Here is a 21401-nt window from a genome sequence, read left to right on the forward strand (position 1 = left end):
TATAATTATAATTTAAATATTTGTAAGCAAACTAGCTGAATGCCCGTTGTTGTCTGCAGGGGCGGATAAGTATAATCTGACCGGCCCGAGAAAAATAGAATACAGCGGCCCGCATGATTATATCCAAGTTCCAACTAAACAATTACTTAAACTTTGAGAGAACCAACTCGGCAATCACCACCTTTATTTTCAACGTTCATAAATAATATTTAAAATTATAATATATATTATACTATCCAATTTTACACATGTTTTGCTCTCTTCAACAACTCTATGATTTTTATCTCTTTTATTTTCTGCACCTCCTTTTCTTTTTAATTCGTTTTGAAGCATACCTGGTTACAGTGGCGTGGTGATGATATTATTTTGGAGCAATTGCTTCTTCAAAATGTTTGGTAGGTGGGTGGTCCCCCAGCCAAAAAATACTTAACAATAATATAGATAAATCATAACATCATATTAAATGTTTTAAGTGATAGTAAATATTTGGCGCACAAATGTACTGTACATGATCCGTTACATTAGAAATAATTGGTGCTAATTGCAATATTAATGTTAACAACATTATTTAAAATTCATACACACTGCATAGATCAAGATAAAAAATAATTAGTGAGGTGTAATAAATTTACTAGGTAATTAAGTAAGTAAATCTGATTATACAAATTAGTCTAATATACGTATATTTTTTAAATTGTAAATGTTTTGATGTGGTGGAAATACCGTTAGGATGAATAAAGGATACCTTATGGTATATACATTTTTGCTCTTCACCGATAATTAGTTCAACATGCCACTGCCTGGTTATACAACATTTTAGCTATATTATTCTATTTACATGGTTCGCGTATAATTATTGTGGAAAAACATGATATATCAGTAATCAGCTTTGCCGTGGGGTATTATTAATGACTATATATAATCATTTAAATCTGAACAATCAGTTATCATTATAGCACGGAGTTATATGCATTAAAAACCAATCAAATATGCTCTAAAAGATCCTTAACATGCACAAGTATATGCACTAATATGTTAAAAAAAAGATAAAAAAATTTGCACTCCAAATTTTAAATAAAATTTAATTTTCAATTTTTGTTCATTCAATTGAAATAATACATAAAAAAATTACATTTAAAATTATGTAACCTAAATGTAATTACTCTTTTTTCTTCTTCATTTTAAAGGGATTTTCTATGAAATTTATAGATTTAGGCTAAATTTAAATATATATTATCAGTATTATATTTATTTACTTTTATTTTTATATATGTACATGTATAATAGTATTAGTAGTAATATTTTTCATCAGCCCATTTTCGTCAATATAAGCAGCGGCCCACCGAGAAAATTGAAAATGAAAATTCGACTAAGAAATAACGTTGTTCATTTTTAACCACTATTACAATTTGAATTTAAGAAAATGAGTTACACACAGTGGCGGATCCATAGTCGGGGAACTGTGGGTCAAGCCATTTCAAGAGGCCATTTATTAGGGATGAAACTAAATTATAAATGAATACCTTGTAAAAAAAAAAAAAAAAATATATGCCCAAAAAAGTGTATAAGTATATTTATATTACATTTTAGAATTAGTTATACCACCGATAATGACTTATTTACGATTAATAAATATAATTTAATTTTATCAGCGTAACAAACGTACGGAATAAAATATGATTTACTTAACTTTCTATTAAAACGATCCAGTTTTCGATTTGCAGATCCAGTCAAGTGTCAGCTTCTATCAGATTTTTTTGATGACCAGTTATATACGTAAACGCAGTGGCATGGCATCGGTAAAGCACGATTGAGCATAAAACGATTGAGCATAGACCTTTTTAGCAACACGATTGAGCATAGAATATTTTATGCGACGTTGCCACATTCACGTTGCCAAAATTTTGTAATTTATTATTTTCTCGTATTATTACACCAATTATTATGATATCTGACGCGAGCCGTGAGCTTTATCGGCTTTATAAATTTTATCGACAATGTTATCGATTAATAAATTAGTTCCGGAGCAAAACGACGTTTTAAACATTTAGCATCGGGGGAAAATATAAGATAATTAAGATACAAATCCAAAATTATTATAGAAATAATATCAGTGTTCGATCACCTGTGTAGTGTATAGTGCGTGTATACTTAGTGCGTTTTTCTATTTTTTTAAAATATGGATATAACAATTATTTTATCGGAAAGAGGCAAAGAATTGGCCCTAGTTAATTTATACAAGTATAAATTAATTGGAGAGCGAAAAAAAGACAATCTTTTGAGATGGAGGTGTACTAATAATAAATGTTCGGCAATAATGTTCTCGGGTTTCGATAAACGTAAAGTGATTGAAACTGCTGGACAACATAATCACGATAAAAATTCTATTGAGAAAATAGAAACGCAAGTTTTAAGAGAAAATTGCAAAAGAAAAGCTGAAGAATCAATTTACACACGGCCACTTAAAATTATTCGCACCGAACTTTTAAATTCTTCTCCAACATCAAATTTAAACAATCAAAATGTAAGAAATGTACGGAAAGCAATGTATGATAAACGGAAGCAGACCTATCCTAAATTACCAACTTCTTTGGATGAAACAATTCATCAATTAAGTGACTTAAAAAATGAAGAATGTTTTAAATATAAGGGTCAACAATTCATTTACATGCCGACTGATGATAATTTTGTATGTTTAACTACAGAACAAAATCTACAATTTATGACAAATAATTGTACTGAGTATTTTGGCGATGGCACATTTAATTATTTATACTACTATCATAAGTATTTTCATGCATATTAAATATTGACTATGAAAACATGATATTTTTTTGTCATGTTATATTTTGATTTATTATAATTATTTAAATAAATGTTTTTATACGATACAGTTCAAAATTGAAAATGGCAACGTTGCAGAGTTTTTTATGCTCAATCGTGTTGGTTTTCTTTTGTATTTCAATTTCCTTTGATACGCCGACAATTTATGCTCAATCGTGTCGCAAAAAAGGTGTTTTATGCTCAATCGTGTCGCAGCCCATGGCATACATATAAGCAGTGTAAGCATTGCTTACTCTTTCACTTGACAACTTATTAGTATATTTTTAAATGAAAAAATTAAAATTAAATTAAAGCTACAATCAAGATAGGTACCTATTTTATTATTAATGTTTAATAAATATAATTAAATACGTTTTTTTAACATGATTTTTGTAACATCGATTTTAAACTGTTCCGGGTTCCGGGTTCAAACCCCCCCCAAAGCCAAAAAAAAAAGTGTTTTATTATTGATGACGTGTAATATATTCGTAGTTTCATTAATACGCTTTAAACTTAAAATATACAACTATACAAATATTATGATAATTAAATAATTATATTGATAGGTGTTTGAAAATTTTTGTTAACTATACTGTTTTTATATTTCAATAGCTATTAATTTAATATAGTGTAAAAATAAACTGTAAATTGGTAAAAAAATTATATAAAATAATATCTATTTATAGCAGTTATTTATCTTATTTATCTGTGCAACGAAAAAAAAAGATAACGATTTTTTTTGTTAACCCCCCCCCCCAGAGCAAGATTGAATGTACGCCACTGCTTATATGTATTCGTATTCAAAAATATATAACATGGAAATTAATATATTATATACAATTATTCTTCTTTTTTTGCTTTAAGGTTCATCAAGAAACTTTGAGGCTAATACAAAATCTCTTCATGTTAAAGTTTAGTTTCTAAACTAAAGTTAGCACATCATCAAAGTATAAAACAGTATTTTATATAGCCATTGATGTATTGTAATAGGCTGGGCGCACACCAATAGAGCGAAACTGCTCCGAGCAGCTCGGATCAATTCAGAGCTATTTGGTCATCAATTAGAACACGTGTAAAGTAATTAACGCGCGTACACTAATCAATCAACATCAACACACAACAAAACAAAACATGTTCGGTCTTGATCCATCCTATTCTATTTTTGCTCAAAGCAAAATACGAAATCCAAAGTCACTTGTTTTTTTACGATTATTCAGTGGCGTAGCAAGGATATGGCGAACTGTGCCTACATCAGGGCTGCGAATTGCAAAGGGGCGCAAAATTGTGCAAAAGTCATATTTTTATCCTACAATCAAATCGAAATTTTTCCATTACACTTTTTGAAATACGTAGATGCTATCTATCCGTATATACTACGTGCAGGGGCGTATTTTGGGGGGGGGGGTCAAAATTATTGCGTTTTTTTTACTACTTTCAATATTTAATAAAAATTTCCACATAAGCGGCACAACGACGTCGTCTTTGTCAAAACTCATCTTGACGACTGGTAATCCAGAATTATTGTATCTTGTTCTGTTTTGTCAGTGTGAATGGAATTTGTTCCGAGTTGTTTGGAACAAAATGTTCCACGCAGTTCGGAGCAGTTTTGCTCTATAGGTGTGCGCCCAGCCGAAATCTGAAAAAATTATGTGTTCTATACGGGTACTTATATACTTATATATACTATAAAATACAATACATTATATTCTTGTACTGGTTTGACGTTCCCCTACATCCACGTTAATTCGCACTTTGGTAAATGAGCCACCGAGTTAGCATTTTAATAAGAGCATGCCGAATGCTCAACTCTAGAAAAATCTGAAATATTGCTGCTGCGTGGAACGCGCGTACACGCAAACGATATAATATACATTCACATACATTTACAATACATAAAAAATAACTCAACGCAATATTTATAATATATCTTATTTTTATGTTTATACATATATACTAATATTTTAGCTTAAGTTCTGTCACTGGATAGCCTTATTAATTTATGTATTTTTAGTTTTCATGCAAAATTATATTAGTATTACAATATAAGTAGGAATTATTTGTAAATACTTTTAATTTATTACTAATACTATTATTCGTTTATCTATCATACTCACTTATGCTTATTGTACCACAAGCATGCAGTTTGCATAATGCAGATTGTATTATTTTCTATACTCATAAAAATAAAAAATAATATATATTATTTCATTAAAAATATTGCATTGGGTTATTTGGTTATTTTTATTACACTAAATAATAGATTAGAACAAACATATGATAAATAAAAATCATTTATGTAACATTTATAAAGGCAAAAATATAGTCCAATCATAAATAAAATAAAATGTTTATAATACGTAATACAATGTAATATGTAATAACAATAATGAAAATAAAACTAAAATATGTTTTACATGTAACAATACCCAATTACATGAATCATTTTAGATTATGGCACAATATATTGATGATATAGATTACAGACTGTTACATACACGTATATTGTAACTTATAGGTAAAATGATAAATACAATAAAAGGTTAGATTCAAATACTCAACTTAACTTAGTATTAGTTACTCTGAAATTAATAATTATTTGGTATTGTGCTTTTCATTAAGTATGACAATATGGTTCCATTTCTTCAATCTTCTAGTTGACTAGTAATGACAAATGACTAATATAGTTTAAGTACAGTTTTGATATTCATGAATATATAAATATATAAACATAGGTATGTGATTAAGAGATACATAACTAATAATATGTTAATAATTTGTTGATGGTTTAAATATAAAATAAAGAAACTGATAGTTTAAATGTTAAAGGAATGTAAAAGAAATATTTATACCTGTATTTTATGAATTTAAATTCAATGTTATAATTTTAATTAATTTCTAATTGACGTATAAAATAGATTGTTCTTTGTTGATTGTAAAACAAGGTATTATGATTTTTATACACATATGTAAATTATTTATACGTGTATGAAAATAAAATATTTAAATTCTAAGTATATAATTAAATATTATTATCTGTTATGATTCAAGATCGCATTGTTTTATACTAATACACCGTGAATTAGAACTACCTTTAGATTTCAAATACCTAATATTTTAAAGTTTTAATGTGTGGATTTTTCATCTGGCATGCTGAGTTCCATTTGCATTTCTCCTAATGACATTTGGAGACAATTACTTAAATTTCCAACACTATCTTCACGTGGTAACCGTTTTCCAAAGTGTCTTTCAACCCATTTTAACATGGTCAACACTGAGTCAGTGCTTGGCAAACGACGTTCAGCAGATGTTTTTACGATTTGAGATTGAGCTACTCTGAATGTTGCTGCCATACCTTTCAGCGCCTTTTTTAAGTAACACACATGTTATTAACTAAATTTTTATTTTTATTTTAAAAATTAATCAAAATATTACCTGCATTGCATCTTCATCAGTTACATCATCTCCAGCATAAATAATACGTATGCGTTCACTCCAATCTAGGCCAAAAGCCGTGCGTAAAATATATAAAGATGCACGTCCCTTATTCCATTGTACTGGAGGTTTAGCTTCAATGGCACAATGAGCCTGTCCTGCTTTAAATCCTGCTTCTTCTATTAATCGCTGTGCTGTAGCTGCTAGCTCTGGTCGGGAATCAACAGGTACTTCACGATAATGGAATGTTAATAAGGTACCTTTATTTTCAACCCATGCACCATCTTTACAAACCTAAAAATTTAATTTAAGATTCATTATGTTTAATTCAAAGGTAAAACTGTAAATATTTACTTGGTCTTGAAGTGTTTTTAACAGCACACTAACTTTATCTTCATACTCTTTGGGCATTGGATGTACAAATCTACTGCCATCTGGATGAAGAATTTCCAGTCCATGATTACCGGCATAGGTCAAACCCTCAATACCGACCTAATATTAATTAAATAGTTTTAATTATTACTATAAATTAATAGTTATTTGACTAATTTAAAAATTTAAAATTTATGACTGACCATATCTTTAACATTGTGAACATTTCTTCCAGATATAATAGAAATGTATACATCAGACATATTAGCTAATCTTTCTAAAACACTTTTAGTTTCTAAAGGTAAGATAGCAAGATCAGGATGTGGAGCTAATGGAGCTAATGTACCATCATAATCTAATAGTAATGCCAATTTGTTTGTATTACCAATATATCTACAATTGAAATCAATATTAGTTATACAAATGATATTTAACTCAAAAATATTTATTACTTGGATAAATAATCATCGAAATCTTGTAAAGTGACTGGCTGCATAGTAGTTGGTAAAACATCATCTCCATCTTCAAATATCAGAGTACCCATGGCCTTCAAGAAAGATCGCATCCAATAATCAACATTATGCACTTTTTCTCTGCGCCTTAAACATCTCATTCTTAGCATCCTTTCATCTTCAGGCATAGTTAAAGCCCTATGTAAAGTATCAGCTGCTTCAACTAATTCATATGGATTACAAATTAATGCTTCGTGCATCATTTCACCAGCACCAGCAAATGGTGATACAATAAGAACACCTGGTGGCTCTTTTATTTGGCAAGCAACAAATTCTTTGGCCACTAAATTCATGCCATCTCTCAATGGAGTAACCATTGCAACAGCTGAATCACGATAAAAAGCTGCCAAGTCATTTTGACTGACACAGCCATAAATATATCTTATAGGCGACCAATTAGGTGTTGTAAAACGTCCATTTATACGTCCAACAAGCTGATCCATCTCTTCTTTAAGGTCTTGATATTCTTTAACATCGGTACGTGATGGAACAGCAATTTGCATAAGTGCTACTTTGCCCTTGTGTTGTGGATATCGCTCCAATAATAACTCAAAAGCTTTTAGTCTATGTACTAATCCTTTAGTGTAATCTAATCGATCTACACCAAGTACTAATTGTAATGATGTACTTATAACAGTTGGCGCTTGTTCAGCCATTTCTACAAATCGATCAAAAGGTATACCAATAGGTAAAGGACGAATACGTACTGTACGACCACCATGTTCAACAAGTAAATTTTTTCTATCAACACGACAACCTAATCTTCGGTGACAGCAATCCACAAAATTTAAACAATAGTCTTCTATATGAAAACCAACCATATCACAACCTTGAAAATAAAATATATAAAATCCATTTAAACTTTTCTTAAAATTATTATTATAATAAATGTTATTACCTAACATTCCTTGCAGAACTTCATCAGCCCATGGAAATAGTCTGAAAATATCCCATGAAGGAAATGGTATATGAAGGAAAAATCCTAATTTGAATTTCAAATTTTTTTCATCAGCTGCCTAAAACAATAAAATAATAGTTACGTAACTGCAAAAAATACTAAGAAGGTTTAAATTTTCTTTTTACATTATGACAAAAAAAATTTAATTAAATCAAATGATATTATGTCAAATTTGTATAGTATTTTAATTAAAATGTTTTTCTGAATTGATTACATTTATTTAACTATTATAATAATCATTAATTAATGAAGTTTGAAACACAATATAAATTAAAAATAATTGTCTCACCTTGATTTTGATGAAATTCTTAAATAAAATTACAATTAAAAGTTAGTTTAGTATAGAAATCAACACTAAATTAAAGAAAAATTAAATTAATTAATTTCACATGTCAAAAATATCATTTTAACTAATCAACATCAATACATTATTAACACAGATTACTTAAAAAGTAAACTGCATAAGTGATATATTATTTATATTTATAAAAAATAAATACAATTTTACATTTCTTATGCTATTGGCTGCTAACATAAGATGGTAATCATGTAACCAAACAAGAGGAGTTCCAGAATCTGTATCTGCTATAGACAAACTTTCCAAGGCTCCAACTGTTTTCGATGCAAATTCTTTATTAACTGTACAATAAGACTAAAAAAAAAAAAAAAAAAATGAAAGGTGAATTTTTTTCATTTAAGTATTAGTTATAATTTTCAACTATCATTACTTTCCAAGAGTCAGCAGAAAATTGTGCTCTATCAGGCATTGAATGAAATAATGGCCAAAATGTACCATTGCAACAACCATTATAATAACTATCAAATGTTTGAGGATCAAAATCAACATGTATAACCTAAATGTTAAATCAAAATAGTTTAAAAAAATGTTATATATGTATTTTTTTTTTTTTAAATTAATATCTTACTTTATCTGAACGTAATCCAGCGGTAGGTGTAATATCATTAGGATCTGATTCTGGTATTTTTTCACCTTCCCCTAAATGAACACCTGCCCATCCAATCCATAATCCATTTCCTTGAACTACAACGGGTGCAACAGCAGTGACTAAACCACCAGCACTAAAACAATAAAATGCAAATTTTAAACATTTATTTAAAATATATTACTTAAATTCTTTGATTAAATATTTTGAAAATTTTTTTTAATGATAATAATTAGGTACAAAATATTTTTAGTAGTTAGTTTAGTAGTAATACTAAGAATAATTTTTATAATAGAAATAAGTCATCTTTTAATTTAATTAATTAACAAACAGTATGCATGCAATATACAAATTTCAATTCTCTATGCAAAGATGTTGAGTGTTTTCAGTTAGCATTTACACACTGTATATTATTTTTTTTAGTTCCCCATTTCTGCAACCACATATTGAGTTATCTTAGAACCCCCACTTATGTAGAACTAACTACACCGACCACTACTAGGCGCTGATACCCAGCAACTCAATTCAACGTCAGCAGGCCCGACGAGAAGGGAGGCAACCGGGGCTTTAGCCCAGGGGCCCAGGCTTCAAAAAAGGCCTGGGGTCTGACTAAATCTATTACGTCTCGGTCATGGTGTCGAACTATTTATGGATCACCAACATGAATCATGCTAATAACCTACACAAATAATTATAGCGTATGCTGTACAGTCATAACGATTCTACAATAAAGTGAACACTACAATATTGACCTAAAAAGTAGATAATAACATTTTCAAGAAAGACCCATACCTTATAAATAATTATTTTCATTTAGTCTATGGAATAACCGTGACTGCATTTGCATTATCTCTTTGTTATATAAATTCTAAAAGACAACATTGGAAGTCAGGAACAAGCTTATATCTAGTATGAGAAGGGCCTAAATTAATTTGTCCTTGGGGCCTTTGATTTCTCAGCCCGGTCCTGAACGTCAGCGATTAGTTTTAATTATCTGAAGTAATAGAAAAATAATATATAAATAAATAAACAAATAGTTTATAGAAATAAATTAATACAGAAATAAAAGATAAGTCTGGAGTATTATAATAATTTTAAAATACGACTGGTTTCGTATTCAAAATTCATCGTCAGTTATATACAAACTCAATAAAATTTTAACTCTAAACTTATTTATTTTTTATAATTTATATTTTTATATATATATATATATATATATATATATATTTTATATTCAGTCAAAATTGTATTGACTTTGTATTAACCTGACGATGAATTTTTAATTTAAAACTGTTGTGCTTTACAAATACTCTAATACTCCCGGCTAAGCTTTTATTTATTTATTTCTATACATGAATTATTTTTTATTTATATATTAATTTAGGAGTATTAACCATTTAATAATTTTTGGTTTAATTTTTATTTTTTATTATTTATATAACATAGTCTTTTGTAAGACTAATTGGTGGTACCTTTTAGTTTGAATGTCCCGTCCCATAGAAATCAAGATTAAACAAATACCTATCCCTCAATGAAATAACATGTAAAATAAAATACTGATAGATACACACTTTTTACACTACTAAATAATATAAATAATATTTTACAATATTATATCTATTTTTCATATAATTTAATTTATTTATCGTTCTTAAATAATTTTCCATCGAGAATCCGTAAAAATGAATTTGTTTTTATTTAGAATTACCATAAAAATGTTGCCATCCCCTTATATATTTCAAGGGGGCTATTGCCTCCCTGATTTTATTCTTTAATACTGCCCAGTGTATAATATAAAGTATAATGCATAAAAATAAATAACAGTTTAACATATAAAATGTAATCAGCTATCAAGTAGGTAAAGCTAGTAAATCTATTCCGTGGTGGATCATTCGAGTGCGACCAAGAGTCGCAATGTTAATTAAAAAAAAAAAAAAAAATAGTGAATTAAAGGTAAAACAATTCTGAACTAACATGATACTGATATTTAATTAAATATAATGGTTTTCACTTATATATTAAGGAAAGTATATATAGAAGAAAATGAAAAACAAAAAATTAAGCACAGACAATAGTTTTCATTGTAGGTACTTTTAAATAGTGGCACAATGTTTTCTGAGGGGAATAAATATTTGAAAAAACTTAATTTCGGAGAGTGTTCGGTGGAGAGATTGAGTTAATGTTATGTTAACTAAATATTTTGGGGGATAATAATCCCCAAACCCATTTTGTATTTTTTAGACGTGCGCTTATATAAAATTCTATTGTCTCCCGTACTGACAAAAAAAAATACGTGTAAATTATAATTATTTGTTAATTTTTGAAAAAATTCTAATAAATAAATATACTGTAGAACATAATGTTATGATTCTTAATAATAATTTTTTTATTGATATCAATAATTATTGTACAATATAAATTTAGTTTGATTAGTAGGTTAAATAACCTATATCAATAATCAAATAACCAGAATAATTTAGTTTTCTTCTTATAATGTTGATAGTGTGAGTTCGATTTTGGTATTTGTTTTTATAAAATAGTCCTTGTTTGAATACCGTAACCGCGGACGTGTGTTCTCATGAGCATTTTAATGAGTATTTTCAAAGCTTACCCATGCAGTACCATTTTTAATATAATAAGATAATATATAAGATATATAAGCTTATATAAGATATATAAGAAGATAAGTATGGCATATAAATGATTTTTTCCCCATATTTTAGTAAGATTTATAATTTTATTGGCCAAGCTGACATATAATTAAGAAATATTTTCGTTGAAATGATTTTTGATTTTAATAAAAATGTAGATAATTTATACTTACATAGTCACATGGGAAGAATTATGTATGCACTGTGACTATACTATAGTATATAGATAGAATAGTATTAATGAGTACCTATACATTATTATCTAATAATCATTATTGTTCTGATATCTAAAAATTTGTAATCTGTACCTATATAAATGCATTGAAAGTTTTGATGAAGATGAAACATTTTCAATCAGGAGTATTCAAAAACATTTTGAAGCCCAACCGATTAAAAGGTAATTTGACATTTATAATCAAACTTTGAATGTCTTTCTGTGATTATAAATCGTCTTAAAAATGAAGCATAGTTTAATTACTAAAAGAATAGTAATTCTTATGTCGGATGGGCAGGACATGTCTGGCGTGCTGAAGGAAAAATATTAAATAAAATAACGACATGGAAACCAAACAAAAAGACCCCTCGGCGGACCGAGACAACGATGGAGTAACCGTGTACATCAAGATCTAATGCTAATAGGAGTTGAGAAACCGGAAGAGATGACAAATGATAGAGAACGATGGGAGGAGGTGGTAGTTGCGGCAAATGGCCTGTACTAAGCCAAAAAAAAAAAAATTATTACTAGAAGTAATACAAATTGTTTAAGTTTGAATAATATTTGAAAAAATAGTTTTTTTAATTATATTTGCACATCGATATCAATTATTGTTCGATTTTTACTTTGTATTTCTGTATCCAACTGATTTAAATGTTCAAAATGTAACTTAAAAAGGTTAACTTAGCTAACCCAAGCATGGTCGGATAATTTTTCGGCCAATGGGTGGTTTTTTTTCTGTCAAAAAAATGTGGATTTCTGTACGCAGTGATAAAACTTGACTAAGAATTTTCTACGAGAAAGCCAACGCATATCTGAGTTGTAAAGTAAACTTGTGTGTTGTGACCCCATTTTATCACACATTGCATTAAATATTCGGGAATCAAGATGTCTTGAATTTATAAAATTTACCATAGAAATTATATCTTTAAGAACAAAATAAGTTATTTTTTGTATAGCTTGTTTGCGTCGCTAAATTTTCTTGGTGTAAAAAACAATGTATTATAATAACATTAGAATTTATTTCTTGCACACATTTACATTACCTTTATTTTTCTACGAACCACTGTAAAAACATCTGCGACTCTGTTTTGGATTGCGACCCCGAGTTCGGGAAACGCTGGCCTAAAGGATAGTTAATAGGTGATAACACACTGAGCGTTTCGAACGCCGCGATTAGGACTCTTTTCAAAAAATAAAAGTCTTTTTTGGTCTTCCTCTTTTCCCTTTGGCGTTCGTTTTCATAACCATATATAAATTTGTTTTTTATAAATAATTATTAATTACTATACCCACTTTTTTAATGAAGATAATTGTAATATGATAATTGATAATTTTTTTTTGGAATTTTCACAGCATATATTTCCATATTTTAGAATTTTCAGTGCATATTTTTCCTGTTTTTAACACATAAATTCATGCTTATTTAGCACTTTTTAAGTGCATCGAATTAACAGCTTTCATTATTATTAAACCTTATTTTTATAATTATAATAATAAGCTCGGGCTTTTTATAGGCTTTTTATATTCATTTTAGAGTGTGAGAGCCAACTAAACGTATAAAATTTGTAAACATTATCTTATAGTTCTATTAGAAATTAAAAAAAAACTATTGTTTATCATCCTTTTTATTATTTTCAAAGATTATAGTGATAAAACACATATTTATTATAGCAGGACAAGTGACTAACAACCACTCAATTCATTTTATTAATATATTAAATGAAAAAAATATAATTTTAATTTTAAATGAAAATATATTTTTGCTTGTATAAAGAAAAAAAAACACTGTAAATAAATAACCACTCAAATTTAATTTTGTTTTCAGCTAAAAATATTATACTTTAAAGGATGATTTATACTATGAACAATATAAACGTTTAAAATAAATGAAAAAATATCTAAACAATAGTTAATAACGAGTAACGAGTGCCTTGCATTCACCCAAAACATGCAAAATACCATAAATAAGTATTTAATAAGGTCAGGTGGAAATACGTTTACATGTGAATATTGAAATGTAGATTAATCTATTCACGTGTACACATTATGGAAATATTGAAAAGAAAATTACATTTTGTTGATAAATGTTACATTTTGTTACTGTCTAATAATTGTAAGAATTTGTTTTTAAAATTAAATTTAACTTGACTGTTTTGTTTTAATGTTAAAAGAATTTTGAAATTTAGACATACAACTTAGTCAAAAAATATGTAAATATGTTGCTAGAATTGGTTAACACCTGAACAAAGAAAATACTAACAAAAAATTAATTAGTTGTAACCTTCTAGTCCAAATGAACCTATTAAATCTATAAGAAATATATATGATATGTTTATTTAACATTATAGTATCAACTATATTTATCTCTTTCAACTATTATTGGAGTACCTAATTAGTTTAAAAGATGATAGTACATTAAAAAAAGTACAATTCAAAATAAATAAAGTATTTGTATTTGGTTTTTAGTAATACATATTAAATAAATCTTAAGAAAAACAATATTATATCCTAATCTTGTCTTCAATGAATAAATAGGTATAAGTGGTATTACACATAGACGCTAAAGAATCTAATTTAATGTCAACTGATTACGATTAGGGGTTTCAGTTAAGGCCTATGTGTTATTTAGTACAAAAACACGTCTTACAGGAAAAATTCTCATGCCCTGTAGAATAGTTGGATTCTGTTATTATTTTTTTTTTCCCCCAAACTTTTATTTTACTTTAAAAAGTGGTAGGAAAATACGTTTGAAAATTAACAAATATTTGTTTATTTTAAAACGTCTTTTTCTAATGCTATTTATAGTAAAATAAAAATTCGGCTTTGATCCAACCTGCAAAATGTCCTTTTTTTTAAAATAAAAATAATATTAACGTAATCTAACTATTCTACAGGATGTGAGTTTTTCCTGTAAAAGCATTTTTTTTTTCATATAAATAGTGCTTTATTAAATAGTGATTACCGCACACAACCGGTGTATTGCATGTAGAAATAAATAATTGTAATTATTTATTGTACCAATACCCTTAACAAACAACATAAATCAACTTTTAATAACAATTAAAATGGGGATGAAAGTCAAGGCCGAAAATTACAGCTATCGATATACATATTCTACAAAGAGTTATGTATTTATGAAAAAACGGATAGCCGACTGTATACAAAATGGAGGCGGCCACTTAATAATTGTAATTTAAATAACTCGAGAGGGCCCCGGGGTTGTCACACCGTCTAGACTCCCCCTTAATCCGGCCTTGATGAAGGTCGTGAAAAATTCTTGTTTTTCATATATTAATACAATATACTTCTTATTAATTCAAATATTATTCAAAAGCAAAAATATTTGCTTATTAATATATTTTAGTTAATCACCTTAATATCCTTACAATATCAATCGCTGAAAATCATCCCACAATATTGAAATAATAATGATGTTGTGATTTACTTCTTTTATTTTTTCGTCAAATTAATATTTGATGGATAATCATATTAATTAATAATAATATTATTGTCAAATAAAGACTCTTCCAAACATTTTCTTAATGTCAATTTGTTTGCTATCAATACTATTTCTTTCACTCAAATTTTTAAGAATTAGAAATTTTAAATTATTACAAGCCTAGAATAGATCTTTATTATACGCCAAGGTTAAAAATGATCAGTAAATCATTAAATTATTGTTAGACGTCAACGTTATTTATTTATTGCTTGATTTGTTGATTAGCGAATTGACGGATTATATTTGTCTACATAATTCCTGTTTTTATATTATAGTAAAATTCCAACCAAGTCAATACATTAACCTAATTAAACAAAAGTATAAAGGCATAAATCAAGTTTATCCAAAAAAGTTAAATGAACTATGCCAAAATGGTCTACCTTACAGTAATGCTCGTGTTAAGGTATAAGAAAAAAACTATTTAGCTTAAAAATTCAAACCAACCTTATCAAATCCAATTTATCATAAATGATTAAATATTCAATTTATAAAACAATCATGCGATATAAAAAATAAAAGTTTATTACAGAACATATAATACTAATAATGTTTACACTAAGCTTTCTTCAAAAAATATTTGCCACAAAATAACATTTAAAATAAACAATGTAATGTATTTGTAATAGTTTCAACCCTCAACAAATTATTTTGGAAAACAAAATCATTAGCTATACTTTTAATACATGAACATTTTTCAAATGCAATATAGAATTATTCATTACAATTCTGAATAAAATTAAAATTGTGTTTAACTATCACAGTTAAAATAATGTAGCAGAAACATTAATTATTTATAATTTAGTTTGTTATTAATCAATTAAACATAAAATTAGTATGTTTATCTAAGAAACTAAGAATAAAAATGGATGATTGATTAGAAATTATATTTACATTCAGAAGTCATAGTTATACACAACATACCATCAAACAATTGTATTATTATTGTATTTTATTATTATAATACAATGTATTCTTATAGATAAAATTATTATAACTGTTATAATTTATAGTTAAAATAATATGCAACTAGTGCCCATTTATATTGTTTTATAGTTGAATATATAATTTTTAAGAATAATCATTAATTTACTTTCTAATTTCTATAATATATAGTTTTAAGATTAAATCATAAAACATCATTGAAAAACTTTTGTCGGATAAAGAAAATATCTTTAATTTGTTGAGGGAATACCTACATTTTTATCATTTATTTTATTATTAATAATTATTACCAATATAGTAATAACAAATTATAAATTAAACTAAATTCTCAATGGTCTATATCAACGGTTCTCAAACTGTGGTACGCGAAAGACTATAAGGTGGTACGCGAAAGGCCGTGATAGAACGGAAATTAAAAATTTGATATTTAACTCTCATATTAATTTAAAAACACAAATACATTTTTATTAATAAATAAATAGTAATTTTATTGTAGTATTTTAATGCCTTTATGTTTAAAATAAATGTATTTTATTATGTAAAGTTTATATGGTTCTATTATTAGTGGTACATTACTGATAATATATTCAAGTGGTACGCGAAAAAAAAAGTTTGAGAATCGCTGGTCTATATTGTTGTATCATTAAATTATAAAAATATTATAAAGTGATTAATATTTATAATATAAAAAATTGAAATATAACAAACATTAATATAAACAAAATATTTTAAGAAAAAAGGTAAACATTCTTTTTTTCATTTGTTATAAACATGCAATTTGCTATGTATAAATAAATATTGATAAGGTATATTTATAATAAAATGGAGACATTTAAATGGAAAATAAACTGTTGTCATTGTTCCACAGGCCGAAAATAACAATTTCAATTTAAAAATTATTTGTTTATAACTTACATTAAAACACCATGTGTTAAATCTCAGGAAACATGAAATGCCAAAAATGCAAATTCAATTATTTTTTGGTGATTATATGAAAACTCACGAAGCTTTGTATTGTTCAAATTCTACTTCAAAAGAATTCTCAAACTCATAAAATCTTTGTATCAACCTAATACATAATACATGGTTAAAACTGTTTTATAATGTTTTAAAAAAATTAAATCATTATTGACTTAACCATTATAATTTGATATATTCAAATATTAAAAATTGCTGATAACATATCTTCCATCTTTTAAGCCATAATTTGTCCATAAGATACATACAATTAAATTAATAACACTATTAAATGAGATTTGAATAGATCTATTTATTTATCCTCACAAGTTTTGTGGAAATAACATAAAACAATGTCCATTCTAGTCTAATGCATAAAATTATATAAAATATAAATTTATAATCGAGTTGTTTAATTAACAATGATATAAATGTATATTTAATTTTTAATACACTAATTTCATTGTTAATTACCCAATTAAGTAATTATTTATACTAAAATGACAAAAGTGTTATTTACTTAAAAATATTTTGACATTAATAAATTAATAAAATAATTTCCACATAAGTGGTTTATAACGAAAGGAATAAATTAATTATTTAACAGATTTTAAGATTTTCATGGACATACTTTACAATATTAATAATTAAGTGATAAAAACAATAGTTTTAAATTGTCAACAAACTTACTTAGAAATAATGAACACCTTAATATTATTTTGGCTATAATTCTATAAATAAGTTCAAATAGGTATTTAAAAATAATTATAATAATATATACTTATTTGGATTTTTATTTTTTTTATAGATTTAACATAAAAAAAAAAAATGTATTATTATTTGATTTATTATATAATAAAATATGATTAACAATAGTCTCATAATTAGTGATAATTTCTATAATATAATTAAATATATATCAATAGTACCAAATAATTTTGTTTATCTTTACTTGGCAAGTGCCATTTCTCTTTGTTTTTTTTTTTTTACATATTTGAAAACCATCCAATACATAGAGCCAAAAACACTCAATTTTGTTAAGGTTATACACCTTAAATATAATAAAATTAAAGAACAAGAATACAAAAATAAAATTATGTAAAACAGTTTTTATTTGATCAAATCTTTAAAACTTAATACAACAGTTTTATTAACATCATACAATAATTTCAAGTACTTCATAAATTTAAAATCCAAGGTAATTACTAATCTCAAATAAAAAGATAATATTTATTTATAGGAATAACTATAAGATAAGAATTAGATAACTTTCAATGGTAACAATTGAAATTTAACCGAGTCACCTTTTTCTCTTCTCTGAACAACTCTTGAACACTCTTGAGTTTTTTTAATAATTTCATCAGCTATCTCATTAGCTGTATCACCAGTGATTGTCACTCTCACTTCATGCATTTTGTTTAACCATTTACAGAAGTTATTAACTTTTGATTCTAAATCGGCTTGACCAATACGACAATTTATTAATGAAGTTTTCACACTTTTCGATTTCTTAGGAATTTTTTCATCTTTATTTTGATGGTTTTTACTATCTTCTTTTAGAAACTGATTAGCAGTCATCATTTGGTACACCGGGCGATGGGTTTTAGTATCAATATCGATAATTTTTACTAATTTTAGGCCTCGTCTTTCACACATCTTAGTAGCAACATCCATAGTGACAACAGATATATCTTTCTCAGGACCCAAAAGAGTAATTTTAGGCACAGGCACGGTTTTGGGTCTAATCTTTTTAGTTAGTTTGTCATCATGGCTGATTTCTATTTTATTTTTCTTAAACGCCAAACTTCGGCAGAAGCAAATATTGGCCGCGGATTGATAAATCATCTGGGGTCGGAACACAAACAGAGCAATAGTTGCAATTCTCTTGATCATCATCGATTTATGTACGTATTCTTATAACTCACGAATAGTGATACACAACAAGGAGAGCAATACGTTTTTAAGAATACTAACGGACTGACTCAAGCGAACACAACACTGCCACACAACATCGTAGACAGTGAAGTTGGTGGTAAACAAATTGTTGATAATACACATATACACACACACCCACACACACACGAGGTTCTTATCATTACATATCCAACAGAGATAAAATAATATTTGTTATAATTTAAAATCTTTTTCCTATATAGTATCTATAAATCCATTTACCTGGCTTTTCTTTCCCATTTTTGAGTATGTTCGTTTTTTTTAAGAACGAACGGGAGGCGGTTCGAGACTATGATGAGTTTGCCGGACGCGTATGTAGACATGGTTGTAGATTAGTACAGCCGTCGGTTATCTGGGTCGCACGTAGAGGACGTGTAGAGCAGTTATAGTAAACTATAAGTGATCGGCTGTTTATAATTACGGTTTGCCCGACACCAGTTACACACTAAACAGCACCAAGACACTGGCTTTGTTATTTTGTTTTGAACGTCCACCGAACCGTTTACCCTACTCCAGGGCTGAACTGTAGGAGTATGACGGTTTTAGATGTACGTGATGTGCTTGATCAAAAACGGTCACGCGCGTGCGCGGGTAGGAGGGATAGAGCGAGATACCTGTAGTGCGGTTGGTTGTGTGTTCGACGGCGGACGTTTTCGTTCCACATTGGATGAGCATAGGGGCCGAACGCGCAATACATCAGTACGATCAGCTGTTGACATTGCTAAGGTTGTCGCTTTACGCTTATTGTACATCGAAATCGTCGTCCGTCCAAGGTCACGCTATCATAATAGACCAAGTTAAAACGAACTTACTAAACAAAATCAATATTTTATAAGCACGCCATCATTTCATGTCTTCGTCAAAGCGTCTTTTTTACCTAAGCCTACCTGAATTTTAACACTTATGTGAATAAATGATAATCGTGCATGGACAAGTTGTGTCAAACATGTGCAAACCAGTAATATGGTATATTGCACGTATTTATTTAAAAAAAAACTAAGTGATGGTACTTATTTACATTACACACCCTTTTAATTATAAAAATCATTCCGTACAATAATATATAATTCATCGTTTAGTAATTTATTTATGAATCGCATAAAATTGTTTAAAACAAATATACCTTTCGTATTATAGGTTATAGTGATCTAACGTTAATAAATAAATTAAAAATGGGATTTTTATAATTAAGTCATCAAAAATAGTATCAAACACAATATAAGATTTTTCCTTATAATATTGTATATCAGTGCACAATATAATATATACCTACTTTATATTATATTTTTTTATTCAATTTCATACAAGTAAAAATACTAAACAAAAACATTCTTCTTATTTTCTAGAGGTCAAAGATATTTATTATTATATAAAAAAAAAAATTGTTATAATGCTCACGTACCTATAGGCGTGCGCAGACTTTTTCCGCAGGGAGTGCCCCTTAAAAAAGTAAACCAAAGATTCTTGTACTAAAAACTACTAGTATAATTAAATATTTTAAATTTTATAAAATATTTATTTAATTCAATATGTAAATATAAAAATAAATACTATTTAAACTTACACAATTTATATCTAAGAAATCCTTATTTACATATTATTATACTATTTACAACTCAATCTTTCTGTCCACGGGAGTAAAGTTTTTGAATGTGTCAATTACTTCTTCAATTATTATATTATATACAAGTTCTGATTAGTCTGATTAATAACTAATAACTTTATTACATTTATTCACAGATATCAATTCTATACTATAAGATTAAAACTGGCTTTACTTTATTCATGTAAAATGTAAAAATGTTTGCTATCTTGTATAGTATAGATATACATTTATTAAAAAAAATCCAGAGTCCGCAGAGGGGCCGCGGCCCACCCGGCCACCCCCGTGAGAACGCCTATGCACGTACTTACCATGAGAATACGTTATCGGATACGACACGAATGTATCGATCTTCGATACTTTATATATTACTTTCGGTGCTCGACTTGGCAAAATTAAAGAAGGGGGATTCTTTTTACTATAAAAAAAAAGAACGTCCCCAAAACTGGCAGAGCGTTGTGATTATAGCGTAATAATAGTAGGGGGACGCTAAAATCTTTGAAAATTAGTTGGGGTACTCCGTCCCCCTGCGTCCCCT

At 27.6% G+C, this 21401-nt stretch overlaps 2 protein-coding genes across 2 annotated transcripts; both read right to left on the bottom strand.

Moving 5' to 3' along the window:
- Positions 1–5665: 5665 nt before the first annotated feature.
- Positions 5666–19885, bottom strand: LOC112694573 (alpha,alpha-trehalose-phosphate synthase [UDP-forming]). The gene is made up of 10 exons (XM_025570088.1): positions 19483–19885; positions 9024–9177; positions 8826–8951; positions 8606–8749; positions 8038–8155; positions 7080–7968; positions 6831–7020; positions 6610–6747; positions 6256–6549; positions 5666–6185 (listed from the first exon to the last, which is right to left on the bottom strand). Exons 1-10 carry the CDS (start codon positions 19581–19583, stop codon positions 5946–5948), a joined length of 2394 nt encoding a protein of 797 aa, XP_025425873.1. The 5' UTR covers positions 19584–19885; the 3' UTR covers positions 5666–5945.
- On the bottom strand, positions 18475–19476 carry LOC112694577. Its single transcript, XM_025570093.1, has one exon. It carries the CDS (start codon positions 19201–19203, stop codon positions 18568–18570), a length of 636 nt encoding a protein of 211 aa, XP_025425878.1. The 5' UTR covers positions 19204–19476; the 3' UTR covers positions 18475–18567.
- Positions 19886–21401: the final 1516 nt, after the last annotated feature.

Source organism: Sipha flava, unplaced genomic scaffold (assembly GCF_003268045.1).
Source record: "Sipha flava isolate LNK unplaced genomic scaffold, YSA_version1 130_pilon_pilon, whole genome shotgun sequence".
NCBI lineage: Eukaryota > Metazoa > Arthropoda > Insecta > Hemiptera > Aphididae > Sipha > Sipha flava.